The 12,951-nt window shown below is 39.1% G+C and overlaps 1 protein-coding gene across 2 annotated transcripts in view; it reads right to left on the reverse strand.

Annotated features, from left to right (window-relative positions):
- LOC136880960 (ATPase family gene 2 protein homolog A) overlaps positions 1-12,951 on the reverse strand; it is a 112,475-nt gene that overhangs the window by 85,826 nt on the left and 13,698 nt on the right. The window contains exons 1-2 of one of the 2 annotated variants that reach the window (XM_067153512.2): positions 11,939-12,067; positions 11,662-11,847 (exon numbers count right to left, since the gene is read on the reverse strand). In XM_067153512.2, coding sequence (XP_067009613.2) covers positions 11,662-11,815 — 154 coding nt within the window. In that variant the 5' untranslated portion in view covers positions 11,816-11,847; positions 11,939-12,067. Of the gene's footprint in view, positions 1-11,661; positions 11,848-11,938; positions 12,068-12,951 lie in introns of those variants that run through there. The other variant, XM_067153511.2, reaches the window with a different exon arrangement.

Below are 12,951 nucleotides of genomic sequence, written 5' to 3' on the forward strand. Positions count from 1 at the left end.
CCTCAATGAAAAGGCAGCACCTGAAGAATGGACGAGAAAGATGGAGATGACAGTCAGAACACTTACAAATCAAAATCACTCTCTTATAAGACCAAATTCAGACATGGGAGCCAAACCTGAATGCTTACATGCAACTCAGACAACAGCCAGTAAAGTCTGGAAAAGAAAGAAAGAAAGAAAGAAAGAAAGAAAGAAAGAAAGAAAGAAAGAAAGAAAGAAAGAAAGAAAGAAAGAAGGAAGTTCCTTAGAATGATTCTTGGACCCAGGAAACCACAAGAGATGAATTTACTTTCTGCTTAAGACCAAAGCAAGAACTATACCAAAGATTTGAAAATATCACTACCACAACAAAGAAGAGGAGATTGGCTTTCTATGGACAGAGAAAAGCTCAAGACTAGGAGAACAGGGAAACAGTAATCCCATGGGTGAAAGAAGTCCATCGGGAAGGTATGAGACAGAAGAAAAGCCGCGGAGGTGAAGGATTTGTCCGACTCTCGCACAAGAACGAGCACAAGTGAGCCATTAAATGGGGTAAGAGTGGGTCCACAATTCATAATTACCAATGAAAATATAGTTAAAAAATCATTTAAAAATTAATGGGACAAGTTTTAACCTTGAGTTTGAAGTCATCTTCAGCCATTTCTTAAAACAAAAATTGGCAACATTTTTAAAAACACTGAAAAACACAAACATCTAAAATGTGTAATGAAACAAGAAACTTTAAAAGTTCACGAGTCAAAACATTTTGAAGAATAACACCAATGTCCCTCGGTAGATGTTATTAAGTTAGATGACTAACAAAGCTGTGGTGTTGCTGGCCACTACCTATATTCTTCTTTATTATGAGCCAGGCTGAGTGGCTCAGACACCAACTTGGCAGGTTCGATCAGTCCGGTGCTCAAATACGTCAGCCTCGCATTGGAGGATTTAGTGGCACGTAAAAGAACTCCTGTGCTACTAAATTCTGGCACATTGGCGTCTACAAAAACCGTAAAAGTAGTTAGTGGGACGTAAAGCAAAATAACGTTATTATTTCCTTATGATGAATATTGCAGAGCTACTCAAGAAAGACACTGCGTAAGCATTTCAAATACAGGGGACTGGAGCAACAGGCACTGCACAGAAGATGGAACTGATGATGAATAAAAGCAGCGAAACAAACCACAAAGATTTATGATTTCTTCATAGATTATTGTACCAAGAGTTACTTTTCTTCCTTTTACAATTTGCATTACGTCGCAGCGACGCAGATAGGTCTTTACAGTAGAGTGCAACAGATCCACCTTTTCAATACAAAATATGCTGCTAATTTAAAATTACTCCATTGCTTTACTTGGTACCGGTTTCAACGCCTCAGACGTCATCATCAGCCAAAACTGGGCAGGTAAACAAAGATATACACAATGTTAAAATACAATGCGTCATGATGCTTGAGTAGAAAGCCATTCTCAAGATACTTTCACAAGTTGAGAATTTTAGTTTCCTGAGCGGTCATTCTCTCATCTAGACGGACGCTAGTCTATACGGTGTGTAATGCTAGAGGTAAAATGCTCCTTGAGCTCCACAGCCTGGACGTTTCATACCCCTCTAATCTGCTCCCTTTGATTAGTGTGCTAATTTAATTGTTCGTTCATTCGATCAAAACGTTCCTTATTTTCCTGTTTCATTTCAGTAACTGTTCCTTATTCTCCACATTCGCCTGTTCTATTTTATCAAAACGTTCCTTAAACTGTTCGCTTGGTTCGGCCAGCAGTTGGGCGAACATCGCCTTCATCGCCTCCAAATCCATAATACTTCTATTCTTGAGAAATCTGTGCCCCCCTGAGTTTGAGCTGCTTCATGATACCTTGGTTCATTCAATTTATTCCCTAACCAAAGAAGGTGTGTTCTTTTGAAAAATACCAGATAATTTATGCCGAAATCAGCTTCACAATAGCTGCGTCACACCTCCTGATAATTATTGTCCTTTCTCAATATACTACCGTATACGTAATCCACAAATTTTATCCTGAAATACAACAAATACAATGTATTTTAGCCCTTCATGAAATAATAATAACCAAACTCACAATATACAATGGGCTCGATGAATTACATATACCTGAGACATGATAAACCCGATAAACATTGGATGTTCTCAGCTTCGAGATTTGCGAGATGCTTTAGCAGACAATCGCCCGTCTCGAACTGACAACATGGCACTGTTCATTTTAAAAATTAAGAGTATTGGGATGAGCCTTCCCCTCTTATTTGTGGTATCTAATTAATTTTATATGGGATGTGTCCCCTAAACTACCAAGGCCTGCTACAAATGCAACGCATTAAGCCTAGACCCGTGACCAGTGGAATTTGAAGAATTCTGTTCAATCACTTTATTGTCTCCCTGGAGTTTCACAACTCACTCATTTTGTCGGGTCTGCTATGATTTGAGTCATTCTCGTGTATATTTCCACTTAATCTGGAAACACAATTTTCCATTCTTCTCCCTATACTGCTATTTAAATTTAATTCACCATATCACTCATTTAAATATCTCATATTCCTCTCTCAAAATAAATCAAATATACGGAATAAATTCGGTGTTTCCATTCATTCAGTCCTGACCATACCAATTTGGCAATGCTCCTTTACTCAGTTCTCCTTCTATAGTAGCAGTGTTCAAACTTGTGCCTAATATCCGGCTATGTCATATTTATAGTGCCATAAGGGCGTTATACGATTTGCCCCAAACAACGGTATGCTCGTCCACAATCGAAAGCCAAACTAGATGCCGAAACGTAGGTGTAAATCTGCCCATAAAACACCACTGCCCCACGTTGGGTGCCAAACTTGATGTACACTTTCCGTGGTATCAGTACATCATTAGATTTGAATAATCCTTTAACATGACAGAACGGAGTACCTTGGATGAGACCTTCGAACAAAGCCAGGCGTCAAAGTCTCATCTACCCTACTGGAATAACACGCTAGCTGCGGTTCATGAGCACAAATTGGAGCAAATATTCATGAGTCCAGAGGTATTACAGATCAGAAGTTCTTTGAAATCATTTAAGAAAAGTTTAGGTAAACAACTAATAGGGAATCTGCCACCGGAATGACAACCCTAAATGCAGATCAGTGGTGACTGAGTGAATTAATATTCCCACACAATGCTTTCACGGCCTTATTTTTTTGACACAGCATAAGCCCAAAAGCCTATATCATGTCTATAATATTTTCACAGTTTGATTTTCAGAATAATTTTATAACCAAACCGTGCTATTGAAATAAAAATTCTAGTTCTGTGGACGGTGCTGAAAGACTAAATCATACAATAATAGGAGATACACCAGCAGTCAATACTGGGCGAAGTCCAATAGTTGAATAAATAGGCTCATTCAAACTGAGGAGGAGGAGAAGAAAAAGAATAATAATGATCATTATGCAGGTAACAAAGTTAATAAGCCTACTTCTGGTAATTTCAGCACAGTGGCAAATCCCTGCCAACGTGTGTAACGATGACATTGTAGATGCGAGTCTACCAGCAAAAAGTTTGATTGTAATACACATACAGTAAAGTTCCGCCAATCCGAACCCCGCTAATCTGAAAATCCGCCTAATATGAACAGGGCTAGGAAAAATCTACCAAATTTGTTTTGAATTTTAAAACGGGAAAAAGTAAAGATTAAGATTAAACTAGTTTTTCCCAGTAAAAACATAAATTTATTAGCACAGAAAAAAAAGAGCATGAAATAAATGTTAAGCTGCAGTCGCTTAAGTGCGGCCAGTATCCAGTAATCGGGAGATAGTGGGTTCGAGCCCCACTGTCGGCAGCCCTGAAGATGGTTTTCCGTGGTTTCCCATTTTCACACCAGGCAAATGCCGGGGCTGTACCTTAATTAAGGCCACGGTCGCTTCCTTCCACTTCCTAGGCCTTTCCTATCCCATCGTCGCCATAAGACACATCTGTGTCGGTGCGACGTAAAGCAAAAAAAAAAAGTTACAGGAGTAAACAGTGAATCTGTTGGCTATCTTATGCACAAAAACTACAAAAAACGAAAGGCCTAGACCTACTAACAATTTCCATAACAAAGTCTGAATGCAATTTTTTAACGTTAACGACAAAACTAACGGAAAAGCAAATCAACACTTAAGAAGTGAAGTCTGTAATCTTCTTTTGATGGAATGCACTGAAACGACTTGAAGAGGCAATATTTTGCCAATGTCTCATAAACAATATATCACTAGGAGTTGCAGCAGCATCGTAGGGCGAGGTCAAGGGCACGTGCAGCGTGTGAAACAACATCAGTTTGCATAGTATTCCTCGTGACCACTGCTCTTGATAGCTGTCCACTCTTTGATGCATTTTTCCTCTGCATTTTCGCAACCCAGAATTTTCTTTACTAGTGGAAGAAGTTCACATTCTTTTGCCGGGGAAAAAACTGTTTTAACTAACTCCAGATCAGGCCAGAGATTTTTCCATCATTTCTGCAGTGCCCCTTCGCTTGTGTTCTCCCAACATTCTTCATGTTTTTGAAACACCGTGGTTTTACTAATTTTTCGATTACCATTAGTGGACACTTATGTATTGCAGAGGCATTGCTGCAAGCTAACACAGTTACGCATTGTTTGTCCACTTTAAAACCCGGGGCAGATTTTTCTTCTTGTGTTTGACATAATGTTGGCAACAGCACAGACTTTTGAATGGAACTCCAATGAGTCTAAGCCCCATATTGTACCATATGTATATACCTTAAGTAATATTATATTAGAATAAGGCATTCTTGTTAAATTAGTTTTAGTAATGTTTTACGTACTATCGCTATTAAGCAGGTTCACCAACAGCTGATGATGACCTTTTTACAGGTTGAAACCGGTACTGTTTCAATGTAGACAACTTCAAACATTTTGTAATAAAGTATTGATTAGGTGGAAATCTCATTCTTCATGCTTGCATTCTTAATTCATCAATACGGACAATGAAGCTGATAGATTATAGTAAAGTCAATATGTTGTCGCATTTGATGAAAATCCACCTGATCCGAAAGAGGTTCGGTCGGATTAGTGGGATTCTATTGGGCTAATGTTGCATGAACATATCAAAGGTTTTTGGTGATGGAAGGATGGAAAAGGGCAAGGATTGGGAAGGTAGCGGCTGTGGCCTTAAGGAAGGTACAGCGCCGGCATTCGCCTGATGTGAAAATGGGAAGCCACAGAAAAATATCTTCAGAGCTGGTGACAGTGGGGTTCAAACGCACTATCTCCCAAATACTGGATACTGGTCGCACTTAAGCGAATGCAGCTATCTACCTCGGGGGTATACTTACTGGTGTGCTGAATTTTATAGTAGTTTCTTGGAAAATGTAAAAATTATGGTCCTATAAAGGATTAGCGATTGTTACTATAAATGAGTCATTCTCATTGGCGGAATGGTCAGCGTTGAGGCCTTCAGTTCAGAGGGTCCCGGCTGGGTCGCAGGTTTTAATCTCCTCTGATTAATTCTTCTGGCCCGGGGACTGGGTGTCTGTGTTTGTCCCAACACACTACACTACCAACCGCCACAGAAACACGCAATAGCGATTACATCCCTTCATATAGGGTTGGTGTCAAGAAGGGCATCCAGCCGTAAAACAGGGCCAAACCCACATGTGCGACGTCACAGGTGTGGGAAAAGCGGTAGAAAAAGAAGAAGCAGAAAGAATATAAATAAGTCATTCATATTCTTTGAATATTAAAGTTTCCTTATCAATTAATCAATAGCAAGCGCTGAGGTGGTAAGCAGATTCTTTATCTCGGTGCCTAATAACGAACAATGGGGGCTGCTCGGACGAGATCACAAGCCGCCTTGCAATGGCACGCAATGTGACGGCCAAGGTGACTAAGATCTGGAAAGACTACACCAAACTCTGGCTGGTAAATACTCCGATTTTCCCTCCATTGCCACACGTGTAGTTGAAACCTGGACAATTCATAAAGATGACAGGAAGATTGATATAATGGAAATGTGGGTGTAGCGCCGAGTTCCAACTGTAAGAGTATCTTGGACCGAGCACCGGATGAATGCTTCTGTCCTACAAGAGCCCAAAATCAAGTTCAGGCTTATAAAGAAGGTTGGTACATACCAATTAGGACTGGAGATACGGAAAAACTGATTGTGGAGGGCAAACTGGAAGCAACAAGGATCTGAGGAAGAGCTCCAGCAAGGTGGATTGTCCAGATGAAGGAGTTAATTGGGAGGTCTCTACATCAAGTGACACATCTAGTGCATGATAGAAGACCAGGGTGGAAATTCTGCAACCGCACACGTGGACAGGAGAGAAACACAGAGTGATTATTTTAAAGTTGTGAAATTCTATATATATTTATATCTATTCATATATACACTATGAAGAAGAACTTTGCATATTAATGCTTTTGTTATTGTTCTGCATAATATCAAACATGAACTTTACTTACAATACATAACCTCAAAACAGATGGAGAGAACAAGAATAAAATTACCACCCTCAACTGAAATGATGCTCAGTAGGCCTGTAGAGATTTCAGGCTGTGATCAGAACAAATGAAGAAGTACTGGGCAGATAAGAAGAATCAAACAATACAACCTTCAGAGAAAAGGTGTACATGGAAGACTCAAGTGGTCCAATGTGGGCAATAAAGTTAATAATAACATAACCTCTCCTGTCCAAATGCCAACCTCACCTTCTTGCGATGAACAAACCTGTTTCGACAGTTGAAGCTCTGACGACCAAGACATGGCGGTTACATCAATTACGGAAGAAATGCTGTAATTTCAGCTAATCCATTAACTGAGAGGTGGCAACTCCACCACTGTTCTTAGATGGAGAGGTCAAACCTGGCGGCCAACCCATTTCAACGAGCTTCAGTGTACCTGTTGGGGGACACTGAAAAGTAACTCGTGTAGAAGGCTTTCATTTAAAAAAAAAAAAAAAAAAAGTCAAATGTCTTGATGCAAGGACCGCTTCGTAGGTGACAGAAGACTAAACGGCGAACAAATTTTACTTAAACATGTCAGGTCCGCAACCTAATAATTTCCTAAAAATTGATGATAATTGGAGAGTTACATCACAGTCAACTTAACAAGATCACAATTACAATCATATAAAATTCTGGAGAAACTAAACATGGAAACAAAGGAAGAAGTAAAACTCGATGCAATACCATCAAATGAATGGCTTAAATATTTTCAGAGAGTTTCGACAAGTTCAAAAGATGAAGTGTCGACTGCCATTATCTAACATCAATCTAATAGAATAAGTGTGACTTTAGAAGAATTAGAACTAACTTTGATGAGTTTTAAAGCACTTGCAGAATATGGAATAAATTCTGAATTGTTCAAATACTCAAGTGAACCTTCACACAAAGATTCTTCAATTTTGTAAACCTAATTTGGAATGAAGACAACCACCAGAAAGCAAAAGTTATCCCTATTCATAAAAAAGGTGATGTAAAAAAATGTTAAAATTAGCATTGTTAACTCAGGCTATAAAATAAGAGTTGCACAGACATTGTGAAGATAGGTTTCTGAAAAGGGTGATCCTGTGCTGAAGCATATTTTGCTATGAAGATATTAATAGAAAAAAGACAGAATTCAATTTGGAAACACATGTTGCATTTGTAGACTTTAAAAAGGCTTCCAACAGAGTAAACAGAAATAAATTGCTATAATTTTAAATAAAGATAATGTTCCTCAACAGATCATAAACAATCTACAATATCTACAAATCCAATCTCATTTCTGGAAAATTGGAAAAGAACCAGACTGAATGGAATCCAATAAATGGACTAAGAGAAGGCTGTGAACCTCCCCTCTACTTTTGACCATTTATATGAATGCAATAATGGAAACTTGGAAGCAAGAACATCACGGCCAATACAAATCAATAGATGTCATTCTCTTTGCTGACGATGTGACAGAAGATGACCTACAAAGATCAGTAATGTTTCTTCGGAGTTTAATATGATTATCTCAACAGAATTTTTTCTTTTCATGTTGCTTTATGTCGCACTGATCCAGACAGATTTAATGGTACCAATATAAATGGTCCGTTATTGGACATTATAAATTTTCCAGCTAACTCCAATAACGGACCATTTATATTGGTATTATAAATTTACTCATTCGGAACAAATATTTCTGATTCCCTATGGGAATCAACATCTATATCAGATTTAATGGTGACGATGGGACAGGAAAGGGTTAGGGGTAGGAAGGAAGTGGCTATGGCTTTAATTAAAGAAGGTACAGCCCCGACATTTGCCTGGTGTGAAAATGGAAAATAAAAAACCAACCCCTTCAGGGTTACCGACAGTGGGGTTCAAACCCAATGAAAATAATAATGTTATTGGCTTTACGACCCACTAACTACTTTACGGTGTTTGGACACACCAAGACGTTGGAATTTAGTCACGCAGGAGTTTTTTTACATGCCAGTAAATCTGACACGAGGCTGTCGTATTTGAGCAGGTGACTGCAGCTACCGAGCTTGGCCATTCATGGGAAGAGATCCCATCCCTAGCAAAATATGTTTAAATAATATAGTCCCGCCTCCGCTTTGTCCAGCACAAATCTCACATGCAGTGACCGGGATTTGAACCACGAAAATCAGCTGTGAGAGGCCGACGCGCAACCTCTTGAGCCACGTAGACTCGTTAAAGCAAATTGTAAAAAATAAAAAAATATAATGTTGAGGCTACCTCAATTAATGATTTCAGGCTGACGTATTTGAGCAGGTGGCTACCGCTACCGAGCTTGGCCATTCATGGGAAGAGATCCCATCCCTAGCAAAATATGTTTAAATAATACAATATCAGAAAGAGTCAAAGTGTTAAATTACCAACCAAACAGAAATAGATATACCTGCAAAAATTAACAAGTTTACAAAACATCAGGAATAATCAATTACTGCATGAAGGAAATGCACTCATTTGAGCCTTTACAATGCATTTGCTACATCAACCCCACCCCCATTTTTTTTTTTTTTTTTTGGTAGTGGCTTAAGTCGCACAGACACAGATACGTCTTATGGTGACGGTGAGATAGGAAAGGCCAAGGAGTTGGAAGAAAACGGCTTTGGCCTTAATTAAGGTACAGCCCCAGCATTTACCTGATGTGTAAATGGGAAACCACAGAAAACCATCTTCAGGGCTGCCGACAGTGGGATTGGAACCCACTATCTCCTGGATGCAAGCTCACAGACGCGCGCTCCTAACCACACCGCCAACTCGCCCTGTACGTCAACCCTTTGCCATGGATGTGAGGTATAGACATTAAGAACTCAAGACATTTCAAGAATCCCAGCATGAGAAATGACGTTTATGTGTCTGCAGGATACACCAAGTGGGATCATAAAAGGAACAAAGAACTGAAAATAAAACCAATAGGTGATTACATCTACAGCCATCAGGGAAACTGGAAATGTCATATATATAAAGGATGGAACCTGCAAGATTGCCAAAAGAGATTCTTCAATATCAACCCAGGAGACAAAGATCTACAGGAGTCCGGTGAAGAGGTGGCGTGACAATGCAATACTATAACGGGACACACGGCCGATACATGAAAAGAAATAATAATAATGACATTATTATCAACAACAACTACAACAACATATCATATGATAAGATTCGAGTAATGAACACAATGACAGACTGGGAAATGGAACACGGGAAGATAAAGAAACTATCCAAATTCAAGTATCTCAGTGAGTGGGTACAGTTCAATGGTCTTGATAAAGAAGCGAATGAAAGTAGGATCAGAAAAATGAAATTAGCTTACAAACTCATACAAAATGTATACAACAAAAAATGATTGTTGATAAGAACAAAATTAAGACACTACAATACAATAATAAGGCCAAAAGCACTGTATGCATCGCAATGTCTAAACCACAACAGAAAAACAGAAGGTGAGGTGATGAGTGAAGTATGCTGGACACATTCATCGGATGAGTAACGACAGACTGGCCAAGAGGATGTAGGAGTACACCAGGAAATGCAAGAGCACCACAACCTGGACGAAAGGAGTTACCAAAGATCTAACTGAACTAGGCCTAAACACCAAAAGCATGTTGGAGAGAAACAAATTCCGTAAAATAGTTGAGACAGAGGGAATTTCAGAAATCGGAGAGGTAACAACAAACTCTGACAGTAAGTAAATTTATTTCAAGAATAAAATTTACTGTGTCCACCTATTCAATACAATTATAAATAATTGTAAAATTGTATTATATAATTGTATTATATATTATATAAGACTAGTTACTTGTAAAGTCTGACAGATCAACAGTGGGTGGCTAGAAGTCAAAATATGAAGAGCTTTTGGGAGCAGAAGAGGCAGGAAGCGGAGAAGCAGAAGCATAAGCTAAGCGTGGTCCATAGAAGGCCAAAACAAACATTAAAAAATAGCATACAGCTTCCCTAAATTATGTATTTTGACCAACAATTTCATCCCTGATGAGATTATGCAACCTCACGTACGAATAAAATATTTATGAATTTCTATTTAGCTCCCTTACTAAATTATGATAATCACCCTTTTCTTCATTTCATGTTCCCACTGTCTTTTGCAGCACAGGCAATATAAAGCTCATCAGATTCCGAGGAAATGGATGTACTATAATAACTTAAGCATAAGGACACTGCGTGCAGTGACAACATCAATGTTCCCTCCACAATGATGTAGCTCACTTTACATCACATCGACACTTATGGCAACGACGGGATAGGAAAGGTACAGCCCCACCATCTGCCTCATGTGAAAATGGGAAAGCACGGAAAACTATCTTCAGGGCTGCCGACGGTGGGCTGCGCAAGGCCAACTTGCTCGGTGATGCAGTTCGGCATGAGTTCATATGAGGTGACAATAGTGTGTTTCCACCTTTATGCTTGAAAGATGAATGTATTCATAACTGCTAATTCCATACCAGCACAGAAGTCCAGCAAATACTTTCCATTCCTATTAGCTTTCATATTTTCTCAACATTTAACAATCACCTTCTGAACCGAAGGTCAGTAACTGACCATTCAGCCAGCGAGTACCGCAACAATAATATGACTTAATGCTTCATAAAACTTGACAACTTCATCCTCCCAGGGTGAATAGACCAAGACAATTGTCGCCCTAATTCATCCAACTGCTAAATTTACATGCCTAACAGAAACTATGTCACGTGCAATAGTAGGACGTGACTACATCACAAATCATTCAGTGGAGGAAGTCATAGAAAAATGGTGATCCGAGCGCTTTCTTGGCTTATGCTACCTAAACAGTCAACAACAGTCCTGAGGCACAACAGAGTCTGTAAAAGGCAGCCCTCAATAAATATTTGTTTTATAAAATGCAGTAAAAATACAACCTTAAAATTAGAAACCATATTTTGAGGTTCATTAGGTAATCTCTATCAAGGTAAATTGTGTACTTACCTCAACAATCTTAAGATTATTATCTAAAGTACAAAAGTTGCATTACTAGTTGACGCGTTACAGTCATTTTAGTGAAAAAGCAGGAATGGTTAAAATTATCACAAAGGAGTAAGCTAATACACAGCTGGCTGGAGGGGCCTTGGAAGAACATCACACTAAGTTACATACATAAATAACACATTAGGAGGAAAACAACTATGTTGTCTATCATCCATTCAGGGCCGGGCAGATCGTTACCTTCCTTTGTCATAAGTACAGACGTGAGAGTCTTCTCCTGAGTGGGCCACGCAGTCCTCACGACGACCGTTCTCTCGTGACTAACCAACACTGGGTCTCCAATACAGATCTTACACAGTTGCATTGCAGACTGAGAGAGCAGCACCAGTTTCATCCACTCTTGTTTGGGAACGTTTTTCAGAGTATCTGGAGCAAAAGCAAATAGTAAGGGCTTATAAAAATGGAAACAGAACAGATAATTAGTGAGAAACATTTAACTTGGAACAAGAGACTCTACATTGTACAGTGAGTTTCTCTCACGGTTGGCCGGCAGGAGCGCCCAGCTTTTTGCCTCCCGTTACACAGCACTTCAAGTCCCTGCTTAGAATATGTATTAAGTGTTGATCTGTCACTCCAACTGTTCTCGAGTTGTGAAGTGTTACTTTATAATGCCTCGACATGTGTACACGGTAGAGGGATGGGTCCTTATGTATGATAATTATGTGAAAACAGAGTCTTCCTGGGAACTCATTAAGCAATTCGTAACACAATTTCCAGGAGTACGCCCTCCACATAGAGAGACCGTGTGGAAACTCTTAACCAAATTGAGAGGAAGTGGTTCTTTACCTTTACCGAAGTATTAAAAAACATGTACTTAAAGGGGAATAAGTAAATGAAATCGCAGAAAGATTAGAACATACGCCTACAAAATCCCTAAAATGAAATGGACAAGAAGCAGGGGTTTCGAAGAGCTCAGCATGGTGGGCTACAAAAATGTTAAAATTGAAACCATAAAAAGTAACTGTAGTACGCAACTGCATCCACGTGATCTTGACAAGTGGGTATGTTTTTGTAATTGGATGTTGCAAAACGTTCATGATGAAATAATTGATCCACGCTTAATGTTTTACTCTGACGAAGCATTGTTCCATTTACACGGGTGTGTTTCGACGCAGAATGACAGATACTGGAGTACAGAAAAACCCCATCGCATATACAAAATTCCTCCACATAACGAATGGATCAAAGTATGGTGGGCAGTTAATGGATACAGAATCATAGGACCTATTTCTTTTCAGGGCACAATTAATGCACAAAGATACAGGGCTAATATACTCAAGCCATTTTTTGACAAAATGACTAACACTGACTGTCGAAATGGATATTTTCAGCAAGATTCTGCCACAGCACATACAACTAATGACACATTAAACTTAATTGAGGTCATTTTTTAAGACCATGTTATTAGTACAGATTTATGGGAGTCAATGTCTCGAGATTTAACTGTTTGCGACTTTTATTTATGGGGTA

Source organism: Anabrus simplex, chromosome 9, assembly GCF_040414725.1.
Source record: "Anabrus simplex isolate iqAnaSimp1 chromosome 9, ASM4041472v1, whole genome shotgun sequence".
NCBI classification, from domain to species: domain Eukaryota; kingdom Metazoa; phylum Arthropoda; class Insecta; order Orthoptera; family Tettigoniidae; genus Anabrus; species Anabrus simplex.